This window comes from Pristiophorus japonicus, chromosome 22 (genome assembly GCF_044704955.1).
Source record: "Pristiophorus japonicus isolate sPriJap1 chromosome 22, sPriJap1.hap1, whole genome shotgun sequence".
Lineage (NCBI taxonomy): Eukaryota > Metazoa > Chordata > Chondrichthyes > Pristiophoridae > Pristiophorus > Pristiophorus japonicus.
In genome coordinates, this window is record NC_091998.1 from 10,370,432 (window position 1) to 10,396,014 (window position 25,583).

At 48.4% G+C, this 25,583-nt stretch overlaps 1 protein-coding gene across 8 annotated transcripts in view; it reads left to right on the forward strand.

Annotated features, from left to right (window-relative positions):
• The window catches only part of zswim8 (zinc finger, SWIM-type containing 8), a 210,207-nt gene that overhangs the window by 112,566 nt on the left and 72,058 nt on the right, over nucleotides 1-25,583 (forward strand). For 7 of the 8 annotated variants that reach the window (XM_070865612.1, XM_070865607.1, XM_070865608.1 and 4 more), the window contains exons 6-10: nucleotides 4,424-4,531; nucleotides 7,736-7,817; nucleotides 14,505-14,625; nucleotides 18,673-18,874; nucleotides 23,174-23,349. In XM_070865612.1, coding sequence (XP_070721713.1) covers nucleotides 4,424-4,531; nucleotides 7,736-7,817; nucleotides 14,505-14,625; nucleotides 18,673-18,874; nucleotides 23,174-23,349 — 689 coding nt within the window. The remainder of the gene's footprint in view (nucleotides 1-4,423; nucleotides 4,532-7,735; nucleotides 7,818-14,504; nucleotides 14,626-18,672; nucleotides 18,875-23,173; nucleotides 23,350-25,583) is intronic. The other variant, XM_070865613.1, reaches the window with a different exon arrangement.

The following is a 25,583-nucleotide window of genomic DNA, read 5'->3' on the forward strand; positions in this document are numbered from 1 at the left end:
TTACACTGGGCGGGTTTTCGCTTTGTTGTGGCATGCTGCGCTAGACCTACTCCCTGTGGCTAAATCTGAAGGGCAATGTACCATCAAAGCAAATGGGTTTCTTAGTGATCGCTTACATATTCAATGAGTTGATGGTTGGAAATAAAAACCGATTAAAGCTCACTTGTGTATTTTATATGAATGTGAATTGCAATTGTAAGTGTAATTTAATGTGACTGTAAATATTGTGGCTGATGGATAATGATGGTGTTAAGTGGTGTTAATAGAAACAGCAACTATCAATTTCTGTCGCACTTTTGATGTAGAAGAAAAATACCCCAAGGCACTTCACAAAGGTGTAATCAGACAATTTATATAGTTTATGCAAATTTTTTAATCGTTTCCCACTGTACTTCAAAAGTACTTCACTGGCTGTAAAGTGCTTTGAGACATCCAGTGGTCGTGAAAGGCGCTATATAAATGCAAGTCTTTCTTCTTTCAAAATGGATGCTGAGCTAAAGATGATATTGGGAGGGGGTGACCAAAGGCTGGGTCAAAGACGTGGGACTTAAGAAGGGTCTTAAGAAGGAAGAGAGGGAGGTGGAGAGATGGAGGGAATTCCAGAGTGGGGGGGCCAAAATGGCCAAAGGCACAGCCTGTAATGGTGGGATGCAGAAGGATGTATGTTGGAGGAACAGAGAGTTCTGGGGGTATTGTGGTGGAGGAGGTTACCGAGAAAGGGAGGGGCGAGGTCATGAAGCAATTTAAACACGAGGATGAAAAATTAAATTGGAGGCATTCAGGGAGCCAATGTTGTTCTTGAGCTGACGGATGGCCTTTTCTACCTCGTGCAGGGCTGGGGGTCTCACTGAGGTTGGCGGCAGGTAGCAGGCTGCGGGATGGAGTCGAGGACACTCGTGTCAAAGGCAGAGTCTCGATTAAGGAGATCTTCGAAGCGGGTCCTGACTGCCTTGGTGTCCTTGATGAGTGTCTCCCTGTTCTTGGCCAGCAGTAGGGTGGGTCCTTGGGTGCTTGGGCCGTAGGTGGCCTTGACTGCGGTGAAGAATCCTCGCACATCATGGCTGTCGGCCAGCTGCTGGATCTCCTGTGCTTTCTCCACCCACCACCTGTTCTTTAGGTAGCGGGTTTTTTGTTGGACCTCCGGCCTTCAGCCGGTTGGAGCCAAAGTCGTCATCATCACAGGCAGTCCCTCGAAGCGAGGATGACTTGCTTCCACGCCAAAAAGGGATTCGTTCACAGGTGTTTCAATGAAGGACCTAATATTCCAGATCCTGAACTACATCCCGAAGGGTGGAAGATGCCTGTGCGTGGATTTTTTTAACGTGGGGTGACCGTTGCACACCAGCCACCACACGGGCTTGACAGAGCGAGGTCTTGGTCCACTGGCAAGGGTTAACCAAGACAACTGGAGACCAGCTTTGCTGCACAGGCCTAGTGCGCGCACACATCGCAGTGGAGCCAATGTAGGTTAGCAAGGACAGTAGTGATGGGTGAGTGGGATTTGGTGCAGGATGGGGTAGTGGCACCCAGTGGTTTAGATAAGCTGAAATTTACACAGCGTGAAGGATGGGAGGCTGGCCAGGAGAGCATTGGCATAGTCCAGTCTGGTCTGCATGGATGAGAGTCTCGGCAGTAGATGGGCTGAGGCAGGGGCGGAGGTCAGCTATCGCGAGGGTATGGGATCGGAAAGGTCAGGTTGAGGGCGCCGAGGTGGAGAACTATCTGGCTAAGCCTGTGATGGTCATAGGAACAGGAGGAGGCCATTCAGTCCCTCGAGCCTGTTCCACCATTCAGTGGGATCATGGCTGATCTGTATCTTAACTCCATCTAACCGCCTTGGGTCCGTAACCCTTAATACCCATGACCAGCAAAAACCAGTCGATTTCCGATTTAAAATTACTAATTGAGCGAGCATATACTGCTTTTTGTGGGAGACAGTTCCACACTCCTGGCACCCTTTGCGCAAAGACATGTTTCCAGCCTTCTCTCCTGAGTGGGCTGGCTGTGATTTTAAGGTTACGTCCCCTTGCCCAAGAATCCTCGTACCATCGGAGAAAGTTTCTGTCTACCCGATCAATTCCTTTCAAAATCCGAAAAACCTCAATCATGTCACCCCTTAACCTACTATATTCCAGGGAATACAAACTTAGTTTATGGGAGATTTAAAAAAAAAACTGCAAAAAAAACCCGACAAAAACATTCCCAATATATAGCCCAAGCCACCACATCATAAATCGCGAAAAGAAAAAAACGATCACACTTGCCTAAGGACAGCATTACTTACCCCTCTCTGCACTCGGTATCGGTCAGATCGCCTGGAGTCAAAAAGCACGCCGGTGTTGCGACTGGCTGCTCCGCGATGCCGCAAAACCGGCCCCGAAACCCCCACGGGATGCTGGAGGCTGCCCGCCCACCCAGAACACCTCGCCCCCGCTCCGGGGCAAAAAAACGGAAAATCCATCCCAAGGATTTGGTTGTCAACTGGTATTTGTAGAAATAACCCAAGATTAAAGATCCTGTTGATGAGTAATGGCTCACATACTGTTGGCAAAATGAGTATCCTTCATCGACACTGGAGGTCTTCTTCTCCCTTTCCAATTTCATTTAAGAATTGGACACCAGACTAGTGTCAGCCGTGGCTCAGTGGGTAGTGTACTCGCCCCTGCGTCAGAAGGTTGTGGGTTTGAGTCCCACTCCAGGCTGACACTCCCAGTGCAGTGCTGAGGGAGGGCTGCACTGTCGGAGGTGCCGTCTTTCGGATGAGACGTTAACTCGAGGCCCCGTCTGCCCCCTCAGGTGAACGTAAAAGATCCCGTGGCACTATTTCAAAGAAGAGCAGAGGAGTTATCCCCGGTGTCCTGGGGCCAATATTTATCCCTCAATCCACGTAACAAAAACAGATTATCTGGTCATTATCACATTGCTGTTTGTGGGAGCTTGCTGTGCACGAATTGGCTGCTGCGTTTCCCACATTACAACAGTGACTACACTCCAAAAGTACTTCATTGGCTGTAAAGTGCTTTGGGATGTGTTGAGGTCATGAAAGGCGCTATATAAATGCAGATTCCTTTTCAACATAACTTATGAATATGTGTACAATGAATACTCCAAGTTTTAATGAGCACAGTTGGCTTGAATCATCATCAGGACTAATGTCAGTGTATTATAGAAAGAAAAAGAAAGACTTGCATTTATATAGCGCTTTTCATGACCACCAGATGTCTCAAAGCGCTTTACAGTCAATGAAGTACTTTTTTTTTTAACGTGTAGTCCATCATTGTTTCTAAGAGGAGCACTTCCTCAGATTCATAAGATTAGATCATTCCTTTAGAAGAACATTCTCCTTTCAAAGAAATGAAAATCTATTTCTGCAGCCAGTGTGTCGTCAAATTGCTTTATTGTATAAAAGGTCGCAAGTTTATTCCTGCTAGATAATGAAGTGGTTTCTGTTTGTGCTACTTTCTGGGAATTGTAGCTCAGAGATATTGAAATAATGCAACCTCGTAGTTCACCTCAGTGGGAGTCAAAATCTTCAAGGCTGTTTGAGGGAAGGTGTTATTGATCTTCAGGATGTTTATCAATCACAAACAGATTATTCATTAGATTTGTAATCAATGGCAAAGTACTCTTCTTGATAGAAAGAATGAAAGGACACTTTGGTAATCTGTTCATAGTTCTAGCCTCCTTGTCTAAGGAAGGATATACTTGTCTTGGAGGGAGTGCAACAAAGATTCATTCCTGGGATAGGGCATTGTCCTATGAGGAGAGATTGAGGAGACGAGTCCGCTATTGTTGGAATTTAGAAGAATGAGAGGTGATCTCATTGAAACATTAAATTCTTACAGGGCTTGACAGGGTAGATGCAGGGAGGATGTTTCCCTTGGCTCGGGGAGTCTAGAACCAGGGGTCACAGTCTCAGGATAAGGGGTCGGTCATTTAGGACTGAGATGAGAAGAAGTTTCTTCACTCAAAGAGTTCTGAATCTTTGGCATTCTCTACCCCAGAGAGCTGTGGAAGCAAAAGTGTTGAGTATATTCAAGGCTGACATTGATAGATTTTTCGTCTAGGGGAATGGGGATTGGGCGGGAAAATGGAGTTGAGGTAGAAGATCAGCCATGATCTCATTGAATGGCGGAGCAGGCTCGAGGGGCCGAATGGCCTACTCCTATTCCTAGTTCTTGTGTAATCTCAATATCTCTTGGTACTTTGCCTTGAGGTACACTAGGTTTATTGAGCTGTCTGGTTCCTGAGGAGCTTGTTGCCGAGTGTTTTAGAGATTGTGATCCATCAAAATGTTAGGAAATGCCTCCTGGCCCAGCTTCGGAGGGATTTGGAACGTTTCTGTCAAGTCACCACAGAATATCCTCAATTACTCTACAACTACTTGAGAAAGTTCATGTTTTCGTCTGAATTCTTGTTGTAGGCCTCGGCTGTGTGTTTGCGAGCGCCGGTGTCTGAATCGCTGTCCAGGCTACAGAGAGACCAGCTGCAAAAGTTTGCTCAGTATCTGATCAGTGAGTTGCCTCAGCAGGTAAGGAGTCGTTGGCTAGCCGGTGAAAATCTTTGGAATCGGCTGTAAATTCCCTCACTGTTCCACTCCGTGGCTGTTTTCCGAACTAAATAAAGCTACAGTGTGTCATTTAAAGAATATCGAATAAAGCTTTTAATTGTTTGATTGGTGGCCGTTGTCAAAATGATCTTTTTGTAAAAATGCAGTATTTTGATAAAATGAGTTGTTTGAGAATCAACTGGAGATGACTCCAGCTCCGCAGATCATTCTTTGCTTCCGTCTTGAACGAGGTTTTAAAAGAGTACGACAGGTTGATGCAGTGCTGCTGTTGCATCATTGATCGATGTGAAGGCCTTCGAGAGAGTGAAGAAAGGATTTACGAGAATAGTGCCAGGGATGAGGGACTTTGGTTACGTGGATGGACTGGAGAAGCTGGGGTTGCTCTCCTTGGAGCAGAGAAGGTTGAGAGGAGATTTGATCGAGGTGCTCAAAATCATGAGGGGTCTGGACAGAGTAGAGAGCGAGAGAAACTGTTCCCATTGGCGGAAGGGTCGAGAACCAGAGGACACAGATTTAAGGCGATTGGCAGAAGAACCAAAGGCGACATGAGGAAAAACGTTTTTACGCAGCGAGTGGTTGGGATCTGGAATGCGCTGCCCGAGAGGGTGGTAAAGGCAGACTCAATCGTGGCTTCCAAAAGTGAATTGGATAAGTACCTGAAGGAAAAAAATTGCAGGGCTACGGGGAAAGGGCGGGAGGAGTGGGACTGGCTGAGGTGCTCTTGCAGAGAGCCGGCACGGGCTCGACGGGCCGAATGGCGGCCTCCTGTGCTGTCACCATTCTCTGATTCTCTGATGCAGAGTTGCTGCCGCGAGGTCCCCAGTGATTTATTCTGTGCCGAAATGTTGCTCCTTGAGACTATTGATGGAACAAGATGACTTTCTGACAAGCAGGCAGGAAGCAGGCAGGAAATGTCAGTGTGTCGAGCTCAGTGAACAGCTCATTTCCCACGAGCAGCACCCATCACACCCAAATAAAATCCACACCCATCAGTCGTCTGCTGGTCCCTCGCACGGTATTTTGGAGGCGAGGATAAATCTAAAGGGGAGTGATTGAGGGGAGCGAGGTTTTATTTTTTTTTAAGCGCTTGATGTTTTGGGAATGGAGCCCTGACTGTGGGGTCTGATAGGCATAGTGGTTATGTTACTGGACCAGTAATCCAGAGGCCTAGACAAATGATCTCGAGACGTGAGTTCAAACCCCACCACAGCAGCCGGGGAATTTAAATTCAGTTAATTAAATAAATCTGTAATTTAATTTAAAAAAAAAAAAAAAGCTCGACCATGAAACTGTCATTGTTGTAAAAACCCATCTGGTTCACTAATGTCCCTTTGGGAAGGAAATCTGTCGCCCTTACCTGGTCTGGGCCTATATGTGACTCCAGATCCACAGCAATGTGGTTGACTCTTAACTGCCCCTCTGAAATGTCCCAGCGAGACACCCAGTTGCACCAAACCGCTGTGACAAAGTCAGCACTGTGGGAGCTCCTTCACCACACGGAAGGCTCACCACCACCTTCTCGAGGGGAAATTCGGGTTTGGGCAATAAATGTCGGCCTTGCCAGCAACTCCCACGTGCTGTGAACGAATAAATGTTTTTAAACTGTTCATTGCGTTCCCCTGCAAACTAATTGAGGCTCAAATCCTTGGCATTCGGGTTGGAATCTCGTGTGTTAATTTTCAGTATACAAGATGGGCATTGGCTTTGTTCAAATTGAGATATGACCCTTTTTTTTTTTGTCTTTTTAAGGTAGTTACTCGGACAATGGTGCAATTGAATTAGGCTTCACAAAGATGCCAAAGTATAAACTGGGGTCCGACAGAATCACAGGCAACAGGAGCAAAACACTGCGGTTGTTGAAAGTCTGAAATCGAAACTAAAAGTGTTGGAGATACTCAGTGGGGTCAGGCAGCATTTGTGGGGAGAGAAACAGAGTTACCGTTTCAGGTCGGTGACCCTTTGTCAGTTCTGGAGAAAGTTAGAGATGTCATAGGTTTTTAAGCGAGTGTCGAGGGCAGGGAAAGGGGGGAGGGGAGGAAGGAACGAAAGGGAAGGTCTGTGATAGGGTGGAAGGCAGGAGAGATTAGAGAGGAAAAAGGTTTGATTGTACAAAGCAAAAGGAGATGGCAATGGGACAAGTAAAGAAACAAAAGATGGGTCTAGATAGGGTGTAAATGGGAAGGGCAGAATCGTCATTAGCTGCCGTGTGGAAAAAGTAGAGGCGGAGGTAATGGTCTGAAATTGTTGAACTCGATGTTGAGCCCAGAAGGCTGTAAAGTGCCTCAACGAAAGATGAGGTGCTGTTGCTCACGAAGTAATATCGGCACCTTGTTAGTATGCTCACAGGTTTGTAGAGCTGTGACAGGCGCCAGGGTGTCCCTGGAGATGGAGCACGCGGTGTCCACAGGTACACTCGCGGCCTTCCGCGAGAGGTGGGCGCCGGAGGGACTGGAGTGCATCATCGCCCCCGGCAACCAAATTTTAATTTAGTCTAAAGTTTCCGTTCAGGTTTTATGTGGAAATTTGTGGGTTCTAGTGCCCTCGCCAAAAGGGGGCGCTTGATTTTAAAGTTGGAATTAAAATAGTTGTCGAGCTGGTGACATCACGTGACTTGCTAAGCCACTCACAATGCAGCAGCTCTACAAACCCGTGAGCATGCTCACGGGTGCATACATTGCACAAGTTAACTGGGTAAAAATGGACATCAACCCTTACCGCGGGCCGAGCGAGTCCAATACAGGTTGGACATCCTTCATCCGGGACACCCTTATCCGGCACCACCCCTCGTCCGGCATGATCCTGGTGGCCAGGGGCGCCTGCACAGAACGCAGCCGACCTCCACCCCGACTTTGGACCGCAACGACTCTCGGCCCGCCTACACTTCGGCCCCACCCGGGGCACTGACCACCCCTCCCGTCCCGCCCCCCCCCCCCAGTCTCGGGCTGACCTCCCTTTATCTGGCAAAATCCCTTATTCGGCACAGGCCAGGTCCTGAGGGTGCCGGATAAGGGAGCTTCATCCTGTATATTGTATGAGACTTGACCCAAAGTTGTGCTTAAAATATTGCCGAACTCATGTTATATTGGGGAGCGTCAAATAACAGCAATTGTGTTACATTCTCTTTGTGTTTTCCTCTCTTTCTCTCTTGTCCCCTTTCCTCGGAAGATCCTGCCCACTGCACAAAGGCTCCTTGATGAGTTGCTTTCATCTCAGTCAACAGCAATTAATACAGTCTGCGGGGCTCCAGGTAACCGAAGTCTGCCGTCATTTGTTTTATAGTGTGACTGCCTTTTCGCACGGAAACTGTACTAATAATTTGCTGGCTGTCATTCCTCTACTTACGATGCAGGGATCCACTGCGGGCTCAGAAATGAAAGGGGAGGTCGTGTTGAGTGTGTGCAGGATAATCTAGATTTCAACAACTTGTATTTATATAGCGCCTTTAACATAGTGAGACGCCCCAAGGTGCTTCACGGGTATTGCGAGATAGAAATTTGACACCGAGCCGAAGTTAACGCAGGTGACCAAAACTTGATATTTTAAATCATTGTCCAGACAGACTGCAGAAACAGCCTCAATGGGCCACTGGGAGGACTTTAATAGAAAAATATTTTATACTGCTTCCACAAAGCAACAACCATCTGTATTTATATAGCGCCTTTAACGTAGTGAAACGTCCCAAGGCGCTCTGCAGGAGTATTAGGAGATAAAAAAATTTGGCACCAAGCCACACAAAGAATTAGCGCAGGTTACCAAAAGGCTCGGTCAAAGAGGTAGGTTTTAAGGAGCGTCTTGAAGGAGGAAAGAGAGGTAGAGAGGCGGAGAGGTTTAGGGAGGGAGTTACAGAGCTTGGGGCCCAGGCAGCTGAAGGCACGGCCACCAATGGTTGAGCAGTTGTAATGAGGGATGCTCATGAGGGCAGAATTAGAGGAGCGCAAACATCTCGGGGGGGTGGGTGGTGTTGTGGGGCTGCAGGAGATTACAGAGATAGGGGAGGGGTGAGGCCATGGAGGGATTTGAAAATAAGGATGAGAATTTTGAAATCGAAGCGTTGCTGAACCAGAAGTCAGCGAGCACAGGAGGTGTGGTGGGTGAGCGGGACTTGGTGCGAGTTAGGACACGGGCAGCTGAGTTTTGGATCACCTCTAGTTTACTAGGGTAGATTGTGGGAGGCCAGCCAGCAGTACGTTGGAATAGTCAAGATTAGAGGTAGCAAAGGCATGGGTGGATGAGGGTTTCAGCAGTGGATGAGCTGAGGCAGGGGCTGAGACAAAATAATTTCAGGGAAGTTGAAACAGACGCTGGTAATATGGAAATTGTATTGCTGCCACGTAAATAAAATAGTCAGGATACTGATAATTGGGGTCTGTTAGAGGTCACTAGGAAAGGTAAAATAATACTAATAAGACGAGTACCTTCTGAGATTAGAGTGGTTTGTATGCAATGGATGACTTCGAATAACTCTGGATGCCCAAGTGGGAAAATGTGACGACAGAATCTGAAGTGGTAAAGGTACAAGATTGCTTCTTGATGTCAGGGACCTCACTGGGGATCTCTCTCCTAGACTTGGCTCTTGCAAGTGATTAGGGAGTGCAACGAAGGTTCGCCAGACTGATTCCTGGGATGGGGGGATTCTCCTATGAGGAGAGATTGAGCAGACTAGGTCTATATTCTCTAGAGTTTAGAAGAATGTGAATGTGATCTCATTGAAACATATAAAATTCTTACAGGGCTTGACAGGGTAGATGCAGGGAGGATGTTTCCCCTTTGGCTGGGGAGTCTAGAACCAGGGGTCACAGTCTCAGAATAAGGGGTCGGCCATTTAGGACTGAGATGAGGAGAAACTTCTTTACTCAGAGGGTGGTGAATCTTTGGAAGTCTCTACCCCCGAGGGCTGTGGAGGCTCAGTCTGTGAGTATATTCAAGACGGAGATCGATAGAATTTTGGATATTAAGGGGGATCAAGGGATGTGGGGATAGTGCAGGAAAGTAGAGTTGAGGTAGCAGTTCAGCTATGATCATGGAATCATAGAAATTTACAGCACGGAAGGCCATTTCGGCCCATCATGTCCGTGCTGGCCGACAAAGAGCTATCCAGCCTAATCCCACTTTCCAGCTCTAGGTCCGTAGCCCTGTAGGTTACGGCACTTCAAGTGCACATCCAGGTACTTTTTAAATGTGGTGAGGATTTCTGCCTCTACCACCCTTTCAGGCAGTGAGTTCCAGACCCCCAGCACCCTCTGGGTAAAGAAATTTCCCCTCAAAATCCCCTCTAAACCTTCTACCAATTACTTTAAATCTATGTCCCCCTTATTGATATTGAATGGCGGAGCAGGCTCGAGGGGCCGAATGGCCTACTCCTCCTAATTCTTACGTTCTTATATCCACAATTTAGAAGTAGCGGACCCTTGGGAGCAACGTTCCCAGTGAGCAGCGCTTTGACCTGCGCGGCCTGTTTAAATTTCCGCGCGTGGTAATTAGAGCGGAGAAGCCAGCGGTCGGCCGGCACGGGGTCGTTCCCAGCTCAGCGGGAACACTGGTCTGGGGACGAGTGACCATAATGTAATACTGCCTTGCTCGCAGCAATGTGTTTGCCGCATTAATTGTTCCCATTGCGACACTCAAACTCACTGAGCTCTTTAAACACTGGCCGGGATTTACAAACTAAAACTGCAGCAACTAACCAGGAACTTTACTTTTGATGTCCGTATATGTTTCTGTAGCGTACCATGTGTCAGCAGTAGCTCAGTGGGCAGCACTCTCTCGCCTCCTGAGTCAACAGGTTGTGGGTTCGAGGCCCACTCCAGATACTTGAGCACAAAAATCTAGGCTGATGCTCCCAGTGCAGTGCTGAGGGAGTGCTGCACTGTCGGAGATGCCGTCTTTCAGATGAGACATTAAACCGAGGCCCCGTCTGTTCTCTTGGGTAAATGTAAAAGATCCTATGGCACTATTTCAAAGAAAGGTAGGCGAGTTATCCCCAGTGTCCTGGCCAATATTTATCCCTCAATCAACATAACAAAAAAACAGATGATCTGGGCCATCATCACATTTCTGTTTGTGGGAGCTTGCTGTGCGCAAATTGGCTGCCGTGTTTCCCACATTGCTACACTTCAAAAAGTACTCCGTTGGCTGTCAAGCGCTTTGGGACGTCTGGTGGTTATGAAAGGCGCTATATAAATGCAAGTCTTTCTTTATAATACAACACAAGGTAGCCCGCACGCAGGAAGCGAAATGGAGCACTTTACCTAACTTAATGCCAGTGCTTGAAAGAATTACTCAACCAAAACCGAATCCAGCTTCATTCTTCTGAAGTAGAGGGTTGTAACGGCCTTGACTGCTCTGCAGTTTTGAAAAGTAGCAAAATAGCTCTTCACCCCCCCCCAACAAACTATGTGGTGAGCAATGATCTCGAATATAATGAGCATGGTTTGATCATTGGAGAAATAGTTTAGAGAAGTGTGCTTTATGGATGGTTTCGAAGACTTTACTGATTGTATTTAAGAGATTTCTTGTGAAGTTCTGTACTGTAATTCTCTTCTTCTCCGCGCCCATCAAGGTGAGGCATGTTAGTGTGGAGGTCACCCAGTGCCTGTATCGAGCAATCCCGATTCGGGTTATTTCGTTTTTTTAAGGGGCAAAGCTGACGAGGTTTTATTAAAGACTTCAAATCTGTATTGCAAAAATGAAACATTCACTTGTCCAGTATATAGAACAGTATCTGACCAGGTAATCCAAACTCCTAACACAAAAGCTGGAACATTATGTTTGACCAGCACAGGCCCAGAGTCGGGTTTGTAAATCAGCAATTAGTTTCCTTCCAATTGTTCAGGTGTAGGGTCCAATTCTTTATCTACACAGCACGCGGTGTCCACTGATACGCTCGCGGCCATCCGCGAGAGGTGGGCAACGGAGGGACTGGAGTGCATCATCACGCCCGGCAACCAAATTTTAATTTGATTTTATGTTTTTCAGTTAATTTGTTTTAATTGCCGGTGCTTTTAGTGTCCCCCTCCTCTTTTGTAGGGGGCACTTGGAAAAAAATTTGAATCTGTGCCAAAAAAAAAAATGGCATTGTAAATGTTGGTGTTTCACCCAGATCGGGGGGCACGGTTTAATGTTTTTCTGTTAACTCCTAAAAGAGTTCTACACATTCACCGATATCAAAGTCAGAATCAACCCGTGATGCTTGCCAAAAATTTCCAGTAACACCAACTTCCAGTTTAACTTTTGCTTGTGAAATCTTGGCGTCATCATTCTTTTCCTGTACAGGACCACAATAATAATAACTTTTATTTATATAGCGCCTTTAACGTAGTAAAACGTCCCCCCGGCGCTTCACAACAATTTTACAACACGTTAGATATCGACCATTGCGGGAAAGAGAGAAAAAGCAGGAGAAGGAAGGGTAAAAAGCAGTTAACGGCTCGGGTCTGAAGTGGCAGCAAGCAGATAGAGACACAGGCGAAAAAACTAAAAAAACAATTCAAATTTCCTTGTAAATAATACAAAAAGGAGTATACAATAGTAAAATCAGTATAATGAAGATTAATTATAACTAAACAAAATTAAATAATATATACCATAATTATAAATTAAGTTTAAAATGAGAAAATTAGCAATTGAAGCAAATTAAATTAGTTATTAGCTGATTATTATTATTATTATTAATAAGACCATGACACAGTGCCTTGCGATTGAACAACCAAACGCTTGATCTTAGAAGATGGTTGCCCACTACTGGTTGATTCGGGTATTACATGGCCAGATGCGGAGAACCGTTCCTTCCACTTGACCTGAACCAATGGGCCTTGGCTCCAATTGTAGAAGAGTGCCCTCTACTGCGCCAGCCTGCCATTTTATTTTATTTTCCCATGCCCAACTATCCTTTCGGCCTGATTGCGACCTTGCCAGATCGTGCTGAATTAGGGGCAGTTTTGTGCTGTCGGTCCGGGCATCTGGGCATCTCGGGCAGGATTGGGGCTGCCCCCAAACTCACTGCATCTAGGCCCCTGAGCCTCAGCAGAGAGGGGTTCCAGCGTGGGCAGGATTTGAACCCAGGGTCCAAGAGATGAAAGGCCAATGACCAAATCCCTGCATCAGCTGATTCTCCTCCCTCTTTTTGCTGTAAGTTATACAGGTGTATTTCCTATCTGCACACACACCTCCTTGCAACACACAAAGTTTGTTGTGAAAGTAGTACTGGATATTTGAGTTATACGGAGCGGTATTATTCCTGGGAATGATGTCTGCACCCCTCAGGTGGGTGAACAAGGAACCTTCCTGCACAGTGGGGAAAGCCTTTCTAGCGCGAATGTGAGGAGAGTAAAATAAGGGAGGGAAGAAAACTGTTACTATTGGAAAAAGGCAGTCCTAAAAATCTTAGCTTGGATTCAAAGGGCCTGTACTCATTGATGAGAGGTGATCTTATTGAAACATAAAAGATTCTGAGGGGGTTTGTCAGGGTAGATACTGAGAGCATGTTCCCCCTCGTGGGGAAGTCTAGAACTGGGGGGCATAGTTTCGGTGCCATGGGATCTTTTGTGTCCACTTGAGAGGGGCCTCAGTTTGGTGTCTCACTGCACTGGGAGTGTCAGCCTAGATTTTATACTCGGGTCCCTGGAGTGGGAGTGGGACTTGAACCCGCAACCTTCTGACCCAGAGGTGAGAGTGCTGCCCACTGAGCCACGGCTGACACTAAAAAGCACTTGGATGTGCACTTGAAGTGCTGTAATCCAAAGGGCTACAGACCAAGAGCTGAGAAAGTGGGATTAGGCTGGATAGCTCTTTTTCGACTGGCGTAGACACGATGGGCCGAATGGAGGCCTCCTCTGCCGTAAATTTCTATGATTATCGTTTCAGAATAAGGGGTTGTCCATTTAAGACGGAGAGGAGGAGAAACTTCTTCTCTCTGAGGGACGTAAATATTTGGATTCTGTACTCCAGTGAGCTGTGCAGGCTGGGTCATTGAATATATTCAAGGCGGAAATAGACAGATTTTTGAATGATAAGGGGGGCAAGGGTTATGGGGAAGAGGCAGGAAAGTGGAGTTGAGGCCAAGGTCAGGTCAGCCATGATCTTATTGAATGGCGGAGCAGGCTCGAGGAGCCGAATGGCCGACTCCTGCTCCTATTTCTTACGTTCTTAAAGTATTCCAGGTGGGAAAGAGAAAGCACTTTCCTGCTCTGTGTCCGCCACCGCTTTCGTAATTCAGAAAGATTCAGGTTCTGTTTTACAAGGATGATACCAGAGCTGAGAGATTATACCCACCAGGGAAGACTGAACAGGCTGGGCCTCTCTCTCCTCTAGAAAAGAGAAGGCTGAGGGGATGATCTGAAAGAGGTCTTTTAAAATTTTATGAAAGGATTTGAAAGGGTAGATGTAGAGAAGATGTTTCCACTTGTGCAGGGAGGGAATTATAAATATAAGACCGCCACTAAAAAATCCAATCGGGAATTCAGGAGAAACTTCTTGACCCAGAGAGTGGTGAGGATGTGGAACTCGCTGCCACAGGGAGGGGTTGAGTCGAATAGCGTAGGTGCATTTCAGGCGAAAGAAAGAAAGACTTGCGTTTATATAGCGCCTTTCACGACCACCGGACGTCTCTCAGCACTTTACAGCCAATGAAGTAATTTTGGAGTGTAGTCACTGTTGTAATGCAGGAAGCTGGATAAACACATGAGGGAGAAAGGAATAGAAAGGATATGTTGATGGGGTGAGACAAAGAGGGGTGGGAGGGGGCTGGTGTGGAGCATAAACACCAGCACGGATCTTTTGGGGGCCGAATGGCCTGTTTCTGTGCTGTACATTCAATGTAATATCTTGTATTATTGGCTAAACAAGTAGGTTTAAAACAAATTGTCAAGCTTTGTTGCCAGTTTTTATCTGTAGGAAACTTTAAATTCAGTTCACCAAGTCTGATTGCTGTCGACAGATCCTACTGCTGGGCCATCTGCCTCGGACCAGAGCACCTGGTACCTTGATGAATCTACACTTAGTGACAACATCAAGAAAACGCTTCACAAGTTCTGTGGCCCCTCTCCTGTTGTGTTCAGGTAATCTCTTTTTCTCAATCCCTTTCTGTGTTGGTTTTCCTGGACGTTACATATTTTGTTAATTATCCCGTAAGAAAAAAATATGCCTCCCACTCACTCGGAGAAATTCCATTTTTTTTTGTACCGTGAATGTCTTGAGCGTTGATTTTTTTCCAGCACTGCTGTCGTATCTCCGGCAATGCCAATCCCACCGTCTCCTAAATCATGGGGCAAACTCTTAAAAATCCAGATTTGGTCTGAATTCACGAGTTGGCATTTTTTGGGGGGTTATAAGCCTCAATAGTAACTTTATTTAAATCTCGGGTCACAGCTCTTTACAAAAACTATATTTACTGCATCTGAACGTGGTTTACAAAAAAACATTTAAAAAATCCTACACGTTATCTCCACGCTTCACGAGTTGGGGTAACTGTTCATTAAGTATCAGCCGTGGCTCAGTGGGCAGCACTCTCGCCTCTTGAGTCAGAAGGTTGTGGGTTCGAGTCCCACTCCAGAGACTTGAGCACATAAATCTAGGCTGACACTCCCGGTGCAGTGCTGAGGGAGTGCTGCACTGTCGGAGGTGCCGTCTTTCGGATGAGACATAGAAACATAGAAAATAGGTGCAGGCGTAGGCCATTCGGCCCTTCTAGCCTGCACCGCCATTCAATGAGTTCATGGCTGAACATGCAACTTCAGTACCCCATTCCTGCTTTCTTGCCATACCCCTTGATCCCCACTAGTAGTAAGGACTTCATCTAACTCCTTTTTGAATATATTTAGTGAATTGGCCTCAACAACTTTCCACAGGTTCACCACTCTCTGGGTGAAGAAGTTTCTCCTCATCTCGGTCCGAAATGGCTTACCCCCTTATCCTTCGACTGTGACCCCAGGCCCCGTAAACCGAGGCCCCGTCTGCTCTTGCCGGTGGGCGTAAAAGATGCCATGACACTCTTTCGAAGAAGGTCATTGGCGTTCTCCCCGATGTGCTGGCCAATATTTATCCCTCAGTCAACATCACTAAAACAAATTATCTGGGTCATTGCTGTTCATGGGATCTTGCTGTGCGCAAATTGCTACCGCGTTTCCTACATTATAACGGTGCCAACACTTCAAAAAGTACGTCATTGGCTGTAAAGCACTTTAGGATGTCCTGAGGTCATGAAAGACGCTATATAAATGCAAGTCTTTCTTTAATACTGGGTGGCAGCACCGATGATGTCATCGAGTCGCGACATTTGCATGCTAAGTAGGCTCCCACCTGTCTTTAGCAGGAGCCTCGGTGGTCAAAATCGCCGGCGTTAATAATACAGCAACTGGGAACACAGCGGGAGCACAATTTTCAACATTTTAACCCCTTGCTGGACACTTTGCTGCCCGTCTGGGGGACCACGGAGAGGCTCGGAAGGGGAGGCAGTCGGCTTATAATTGAGGCCTTTATGTCTACACCTTGTGATTGGAGTAGTCCCATTATAGTGGTCGCTTTCACACCACTAGCTACTAGGTTAATGCTCCTAGAATGCTGCATATAGTTGTGGTCTCTTTTTATTTAAGGAGATACTTACATTGGAGGCAGTTCAGAGAAGGTTCACGAGGTTTATTTCTGAGATGAAGAGGTTGTCTTATGAGGAAAGGTTGAGCAGGTTGGGCCTATACTCATTGGAGTTTAGAAGAATGAGAGGTGATGCTATTGAAACATATAAGATTCTGAGGGGGCTTGACAGGGTAGATGCAGAGAGGATGTTTCCCCTCGTGGGGGAATCTAGAACTAGGGGGCATAGTTCCAGAATAAAGGGTCGCCCATTTAGAACTGAGATGAGGAAGATTTTCTTCTCTCTGAGGGACGTATATCAGGTGAATTCTCTGCCCCAGAGAGCTGTGGAGGCTGGGTCATTGAATATATTTAAGGTGGAGATTTTTGAGCGATAAGAGAGTCGAGGTTTATGGGGGAGCGGGCGGGGAAGTGAAGCTGAGGCCAGAATCAGATCAGCCATGATCTTACTGAATGGTGGAGCAGACTCGAGGGGCCAATTGGCTGACTCCTGCTCCTATTTCTTATGTTCTTAAAGCTATCTCGGCTGTCGAGTGAAGCAGCCATAACTTGTGCTAGGCCCCAGGACTTCCCGTGTCCCTGGCCCATACAGTTTGTACGTTTTCAGCTTATATATTGTGACACTTAATATTCCAGCGGTAAAACATGAGGGGGGTGATTCATCTTTTATCGTAATAATGTTAAACTACTAAAATATACCCTTGAACACAATTTAATCAGAAATAAATTCAAAATGTTCAATTCTACTGGTAATGTTACCCCAATCTCTATCGGTCCCATTTATTTCATTTCTGCTAATGTAGCCCATCCTAATCTAATCTGACCCATTCTAATTTAACCAAACTCATCCCAATTTGATCCAGTCTAAGAAATAGATGTACTGCAGATGAACCTAATGTAAGTGAACTCGCCTTATTTTTCTCGGCCATTTTATTTGCAAAAAGAAACATAGAAACATAGAAAATAGGTGCAGGAGCAGGCCATTCGGCCCTTCAAGCCTGCACCGCCATTCAATGAGTTAATGGCTGAACATGCAACTTCAGTACCCCAAATGCCACTGTTTATGGCATGGACCAGAGTCCTTCGGGTCATGACATTACTGTGCTATAAATTTCATATCACACTGGTGTGTAATAACTGATATAACACCTCCCAAACCCGTGACCTCTACCACCTAGAAGGACGAGGGCAGCAGGCACATGGGAACACCACCACCTCCACGTTCCCCTCCCAGTCACACACCACCCTGATTTGGAAATATATCGGCTGTTCCTTCATCGTCGCTGGGTCAAAATCCTGGAACTCCCTCCCTAACAGCACTGTGGGAGCACCTTCACCACACGGACTGCAGCGGTTCAAGAAGGCGGCTCACCACCACCTTCTCGAGGGCAATTAGGGATGGGCAATAAATGCCGTTCTTGCCGGCGACGCCCACATCCCGTAAAGGACTACAAAAAATAAATTGTAAATAAATTCCAGGTGCAAATTTATGTTCCTTTTAATATATTATTGCGCAACTTTTAACATTAAAATCTTAGTAAATTCAGAGCCTTGAATCCACGTAATACTTCAGCAAATCTTTCGAAGTCTGCACCCTTCTGTCAAGTTATCATTTGGTGGCTCCAGTTTAAATTCACATTTGTGTTTTCAGTTCGCCATTTAGATTCGTAGAATGATAGAGCACGGAAGGAGGCCATTCGGCCTGTCGAGCCCCTGCCGGCTCTCTGCAAGAGCTCCTCAGCCAGTCCCACTCCCCCGCCCTTTCCCCGTAGCCCTGCAAAATTTATTTTTCTTCAGGACTTATACAGTTCCCTTTTGAAAGCCGCGATTGAATCTGACTCCACCACCCTTTCAGGCCATGCATTCCGGATCCGAACCACTCGCTGCGTAAAAAAAAGTGTTTCCTCGTGTAAGCCTTTGGTTCTTCTGCCAATCGCCTTAAACCTGCGTCCTCTGGTTCTCGACCCTTCCGCCAATGGGAACAGTTTCTCTCTCTCTACTCTGCCTGAGCACACAAATCTCGGCTGACACTCCCAGTGCAGTGCTGAGGGAGCGCTGCACTGTCGGAGGTGCCGTCTTTCAGATGAGATGTTAAACCGAGGCCCCGTCTTCTCTCTCAGGTGGACGTAAAATATCCTGTGACACAATTTCGAAGAAGAACAGGGGAGTTATCCCCGCTGTCCTGGGCCAAGATTTATCCCCCAATCAACATCACTAAAACCAGATTATCTGGGTCATTATCACATTGCTGTTTGTGGGAGCTTGCTGTGCGCAAATTGGCGGCCGGGTTGCTCAACTTACAACAGTGACTACACGTCAAAAGTACTTAATTGGCTGTAAAGCGCTTTGGGACATCGGGTGGTCGTGAAAGGCGCTATATAAATGCAAGTCTGTCTTTTCTCATGATTGTGAGCACCTCTGTCAAATCTCCTCGCCACCTTCTCTAGACTCACTCCACAGCTCTTCCCTCCTCCAGCTGTCTGGTTGTTGTAACACATTTTCATCTCTCACCATAGCGACGTCAACTCTTTGTATTTATCGTCGACGGAGCCACCAGCTGCCGCAGAGTGGGCTTGCCTCTTGCGGCCCCTTCGAGGGAGAGAGCCAGAAGGCATCTGGAACCTTCTGTCTATTGTTCGCGAGATGTTCAAACGGCGGGACAGCAATGCGGCTCCCCTTCTGGAAATTCTCACCGACCAGTGTTTGACCTACGAGCAGGTAAGGTGCCGGATGAGTTCAGTCCAGTTAAAACCGCTTCCTGACGAATCCTCCATTTATTTGGCCATCGTTCTCTCCAATCTAGAAAACCCGGGCGTGTAATCCAATCACCTGGCACCGTTGAGAATCGCCACAACCGGGCGTTTATATTGCAACGTCAGCGTGGCAATGGTGCAGAAGGAACGGTATAACCAGCACAGACACGATGGGCCGAATGGCCTCGTTCTGCGCCGTGAGTTTCTGAAGTGAGCAGACCCATTTGAGACCTGTACAATAGGCAGTCTCGCTCTTGAGTGTTGACACCGCATGGAGTATAACTAAACTTATTTTATATTCATTGGATGTGGGCGTCGCTGGCAAGGCCGGCATTTCATTGCCCATCCTTACAGGTAAACTCCAAAAGAGTTTCATTGCCCATCCTTAATTGCCTTCGAAGGTGTCAGTGAACCACTACCTTAAATACAACTGAGTGTCTCGCTCGGCCATTTGAGACGGCAGTCAAGAATCAACCACATTGCTGTGGGTCTGGAGTCACATATAGGCCCAGACCGGGTAAGGACGGCAGATTTCCTTCCCTAAAGGGACATTAATGAACCAGATGGGTTTTTACGACAATCCGGTAGTTTCTATGGTCACCATTACTGATGTAGCTTTTTATTGCAGATTTATTTAATTCACTGAATTTAAATTCCCCAGCTGCCGCAGTGGGATTTGAACTCGTGCCTCTGGATCATTAGTCCAGGCCTCTGGATTACAAGTAACACAACCACAATGCTACCGTACTCCCTGGGCCTACAAGGGATGTCTGGGATCTCTTGCGCCACCTCAGCAGAGTTGACTTTGACTATACATTCGAAACGTTTACCGTCTAGGAGCAGAGGCCTGTGCGTGCCTGTGCACGCAGGTATACCAAGCTGTGGCTCCCGCCCAGCTAGGGAGAATTCAAGTTTGTATCAGGCAGTGCAAACAGGTTCTCAGACTGGGTTGCACTGACTGTATTGCAGTCAGGTATAAATGCACCATTACGTCACCAGCCCTGTAATTTCTCCAAAGGCAACCACACCAGACAATGTTGTTTTCCCTATAATTACGCAATCTGATTGGGTGAGTTGTGCCAGCACAAGACTATAACTGTGCAGCGAAGCTTGGTATAACTTTATCGTGTTCACTGAAGGCAGTTGCTTTCTTTGCCTGTTAATTTTGTGCTCTCTTGTCCCATTTTGAGACTGCGACGGATTAGCTGAAATTACACCCCGGATTTATTTTGACGCCATCCTGAAAATCACGGGCAGCGCCAGTATTCCCTCGCTGTGGGCAAGGGTTCCACACCATCGACAGAGACTCTCGGTTCAAGTAGCAATTAAGAGGTTCCCAGCCACGGCCTTGCGTAACCTTTGACCTTGCTCCCGTAACCTTTAACCTCATCCCACGTGCACCCTCGAAGCCGCCCCTGATAAAGTGCAACATCCCCACCGGCACCTGGGAGTCCCCCGGCCAAAGACCGCCCCTAAGTGGAGGAAGTGCATCCGGGGAGGGCGCTGAGCACCTCGAGTCTCGTCGCCGAGAGCGTGCGGAAAGCAAGCGGAAGGAGCGAGCGGCAAACCAAGTCCCACCCTCCCTTTTCTTCGACGGCTATCTGTCCCACCTGTGACAGGGACTGTGGCTCTCGTATTGGACTGTTCAGCCACCTAAGGACTCATTTTAAAAGCGGAAGCAAGTCTTCCTCGATTCCGAGGGACTACCTGTGATGGTGATGATACCACCTTTTTTTTTGGACAAACTCAGCCCTCTGAAAAGGAGCAGTGGTGCATGCCACCCAATAAACGTGACATTCACCTGTCTTGATTCTCTTTTGAGTCAGAAGGCTGCGGGTTCGTGTCCCACTTCAGGACTTGAGCTCATTGTCTCAGACGTGGCATCTCAGTGCTGGTCTGAGGGGGTGCTGCGTCGTAGAAGGTGCCACCTTTCAAAATGAAACATTAATCCTCGGGCCCCATCCGCCTGATGAGGTGGACATTAAATGCTCCATGGTAGAAGTCGAGCAAAGAGTTCTCCTGCTATCCTGGCCAACTCTCAATCAAAACAGACGAACTGGCCATTTATCCCACTTGTTGTTTGTGGGACCTTGCTGAGCACAAATTTATTTGTCTTGTCTTGTCGTCATCATCATCACCTTCTCTCTCTCTCTCTCGCCTTCTCTCTCTCTCTCTCTCTCGCCTTCTCTCTCTCGTCTCTCTCGCCTTCTCTCTCTCTCTCGCCTTCTCTCTCTCTCTCTCTCGCCTTCTCCCTCTCTCGACTTCTCTCTCTCCCTCTCTCGACTTCTCTCTCTCCCTCTCTCGACTTCTCTCTCTCCCTCTCTTGACTTCTCTCTCTCTCCCTCTCTCGACTTCTCTCTCTCCCTCTCTCGACTTCTCTCTCTCTCTCCCTCTCTCGACTTCTCTCTCTCTCTCCCTCTCTCGACTTCTCTCTCTCTCTCCCTCTCTCGACTTCTCTCTCTCTCTCCCTCTCTCGACTTCTCTCTCTCTCTCCCTCTCTCGACTTCTCTCTCTCTCTCCCTCTCTCGACTTCTCTCTCTCTCTCCCTCTCTCGTCTTCTCTCTCTCTCTCCCTCTCTCGTCTTCTCTCTCTCTCTCCCTCTCTCGTCTTCTCTCTCTCTCCCCCTCTCTCGACTTCTCTCTCTCTCCCCCTCTCTCGACTTCTCTCTCTCTCCCCCTCTCTCGACTTCTCTCTCTCTCCCCCCCTCTCTCGACTTCTCTCTCTCTCCCCCCCTCTCTCGACTTCTCTCTCTCCCCCCCTCTCTCGACTTCTCTCTCTCTCCCCCTCTCTCGACACCTCTCTCTCTCCCCCTCTCTCGACTTCTCTCTCCCCTGCGCTTGGTTTCTGTATGCTCTCGGCGATGAGACTCGAGGTGCTCAGCGACCTCCCGGATGCACTTCCTCCACTTGGGGAGGTCTTGGGCCAGGGACTCCCAGGAGTCGTTGGGGATGCTGCACTTTATCACTTTGTCTTGTAACATTTCTGTGAAGCGCCGTGGGACATGTTACTACGTTAAAAGGCACTATATAAATGCAAGTTGTTGTTCTGTTGCTTGCCTACAAAGTGGTGAAAGCACTATATGTGACTCCAATGTGGTTGACTCTTAGCTGCCCCGGGAAATGGCTTAGCAAGCGTCTCCGCTGTATCAAACCGCAAATCAAGCAATGTTCCCTCTAATATAAAAATACAGAAAATGCTGAAAATACTCAGCAGCTCAGGCAGCATCTGTGGAGAGAGAAAGAGAGTTAACGTTTCAGTTCTGTCACCTGAATTATTTCAGATTCCCGCGTCCATAATGCAGGATAAAATTAATGAACCCAGATGGGTTTCATGACAATCCAGCAGTTTCATGGCCACCCTAGCTTTTATATTCCAGATTTATTTAACGAATGGAATTTAAATTCCCTTCCCCCCCCCAGCTGCCGTGGTGGGATTTGAACTCTGGCCTCCTGATTATTAATCCAGGTCTCTGGATTGCTGGTCCAGTAACAATAATAATAATCATCATCATCATAGGCAGTCCCTCAGAATCGAGGAAGACTTGCTTCCATTCTTAAAATGATTCCTTAGGTGGCTGAACAGTCCAATACGAGAACCACAGTCCCTGTCACAGGTGAGACAGATAATCGTTGGGGGAAAGGGAAGGTGGGACTGGTTTTTGCCGCACGCTCTTTCCGCTGCCTGCGCTTGATTTCTGCGTGCTCTCGGCGACGAGGCTCGAGGTGCTCAGCGCCCTCCCGGATGCACTTCCTCCACTTGGGGCGGTCTTTGGCCAGGGGACTCCCAGGTGTCGGTGGGGATGTTGCGCTTTATCAGGGAGGCTTTGAGGGTGTCCTTGTAACGTTTCCGCTGCCCACCTTTGGCTCGATTGCCGTGAAGGAGTTCCGAGTAGAGCGCTTGCTTTGGGAGTCTCGCGTCTGGCATGCCAGACACATGTGGCCCCGCCCAGCGGAGCTGATCGAGTGTGGTCAGTGCTTCAATGCTGGGGATGTCGGCCTGGTCGAGGACGCTGATGTTGGTGCGCCTGTCCTCCCAGGGGATTTGCAGGACCTTGCGGAGGCATGGTTGGTGATGTTTCTCTAGTGGCTTAGGTGTCTACTGTACATGGTTCATGTCTCTGAGCCATACAGGAGGGCGGGTATCACTACAGCCCTGTAGACCATGAGCTTGGTGGCAGATTTGAGGTCCAGTAACAATCACCACCACACGACCTACCGCTCCCTGTATTGGCTGACGCTTTATTCCGATTTCTGTCACCCTGTAGATAATTGGATGGTGGTACAGCGTGCGGACCTCCGCGTCGCACAGCAGCGCCAGTGGCCACACGGGCCGCAGTAACGGTCAATCGGAGGTGGCGGCTCACGCCTGTGCCAGCATGTGCGACGAGATGGTGATTTTATGGAGGCTTGCTGTGCTGGATCCCACCATGAGTCCTCACAGGTAAACGTGGCTTTTATTTTGGTTGTTGCCGAGATGCCGAGATTAAGGCCCGAAGCCTGTAGTCCGGGACGCGACCACATTTGAAGTAATACGCTAACTCAACAACAACTTGTACTTATATAGCGCCTTTAACGTAGCGAAACATCCCAAGGCGCTTCACCGGAGTTTTATGCGGTAAAAAATTTGACGCTGCATCAGGAGAAATTAGCGCAGGTGACCAAAAGTTTGGTCAAACAACTCGGAGTTGTTGCTATGTCGAACTTGGATATTGAAAGTTCCACCATTGGCCAAAATGTTCTCATGTCCTGGAATGGTTGTGGTTTTTGAGTATTTATTGACTAAGCCAAAGGAAAGACAGCAGAAAAGCTGCCTTTTGAAGGCTCTGAAGAGAAGCTATTAACGTCATGTCCTAGAACTCTAATCTCCAGTGTTCGAATAAAAAGACAGGCTTGTATTTCTATTGCGTCTTTCACGATCTCTGGACGCCCCAAAGCGCTTTACAGCCAGTGGAATACTTTTGAAGTGTGGTCACTGTTGTAGCGAGGAGTTCCGAGTGTAAGTATCCTCTCTCCACAATCCCAGACTGTCTCAATAGTGAATGCTTTCCATGTGATCCCCTGAACTCCACTATTGGTGGCCGTGCCTTCTGCCTGGGTCCCAAGCTCTGGAACTTGCTCCCTAAACCATTCCGCCTCTCTACCTCTCTTTCCTCCTTTTAAGATGCTCCTGAAAACCTACTTCTTTGACCAAGCTTTTGGCCACCTGCCCTAATTTATCCTTAGCTGGCTCGGTGTCAAATTTTGCTTCAATCACAATCCTGTATAGCACCTTGGGACACTTTACGATGTTAAAGTTGTTGATTATAAGTTGTTGTTGAACTGGTTTCGATCGCGTCACGGGGTGGGAGAGGGATATCCCAGAGTAATTTTTCCCTTACTGACACTGAACTTTTCCTCTGTTGTTTTGCCTCTCCCAGGAGATTACCCGGCTGGGTGGAGGGGTAGGTTGAGAGGGGAGTCAGTGGGTGGGGTTAGAGAGGGAACGGGATGGGTTAAAGAGGAGAGGTGGGGAAGACGGGAGTGGGGGAAGAGACGGAAGTGTTTAGCCACGTTACTACGGCCATCGTGACAGTGGGACAGGCTTGCTGGAGCAGTTGGTATTTTCCCACCAGTTTTCGGGTGCTTGGAGGTTGGAATGTGTTGCGAGGTTGAAACGCAGACCTTTGGGAAGATGCCTTTGGCGTGCGGCCCACCTGTGGGTGAGGGTGGAGGCCTCCCTCCTCCCTCCCTCCTCCCTCCTCCCTCCTCCCTCCTCCCTCCTCCCTCCTCCCTCCTCCCTCCTCCCTCCTCCCTCCTCCCTCCTCCCTCCTCCCTCCTCCCTCCTCCCTCCTCCCTCCTCCCTCCTCCCTCCTCCCTCCTCCCTCCTCCCTCCTCCCTCCTCCCTCCTCCCTCCTCCCTCCTCCCTCCCCCCCTCCCCCCCGCCCCAGTCTCCCCCTCTTGTCCCCCCCCTTGCCCCCGTCTTCTCTCCCCCCGTCTTCTCTCCCCCCGTCTTCTCTCCCCCCGTCTTCTCTCCCCCCGTCTTCTCTCCCCCCGTCTTCTCTCCCCCCGTCTTCTCTCCCCCCGTCTTCTCTCCCCCCGTCTTCTCTCCCCCCGTCTTCTCTCCCCCCGTCTTCTCTCCCCCCGTCTTCTCTTCCCCCCGTCTTCTCTTCCCCCCGTCTTCTCTTCCCCCCCGTCTTCTCTTCCCCCCGTCTTCTCTTCCCCCCGTCTTCTCTTCCCCCCGTCTTCTCTTCCCCCCGTCTTCTCTTCCCCCCCGTCTTCTCTTCCCCCCGTCTTCTCTTCCCCCCGTCTTCTCTTCCCCCCGTCTTCTCTTCCCCCCGTCTTCTCTTCCCCCCCGTCTTCTCTTCCCCCCGTCTTCTCTTCCCCCCGTCTTCTCTTCCCCCCCGTCTTCTCTTCCCCCCCGTCTTCTCTTCCCCCCCGTCTTCTCTTCCCCCCCGTCTTCTCTTCCCCCCCGTCTTCTCTTCCCCCCCGTCTTCTCTTCCCCCCCGTCTTCTCTTCCCCCCCGTCTTCTCTTCCCCCCCGTCTTCTCTTCCCCCCCGTCTTCTCTTCCCCCCCGTCTTCTCTTCCCCCCCGTCTTCTCTTCCCCCCCGTCTTCTCTTCCCCCCCGTCTTCTCTTCCCCCCCGTCTTCTCTTCCCCCCCGTCTTCTCTTCCCCCCCGTCTTCTCTTCCCCCCCGTCT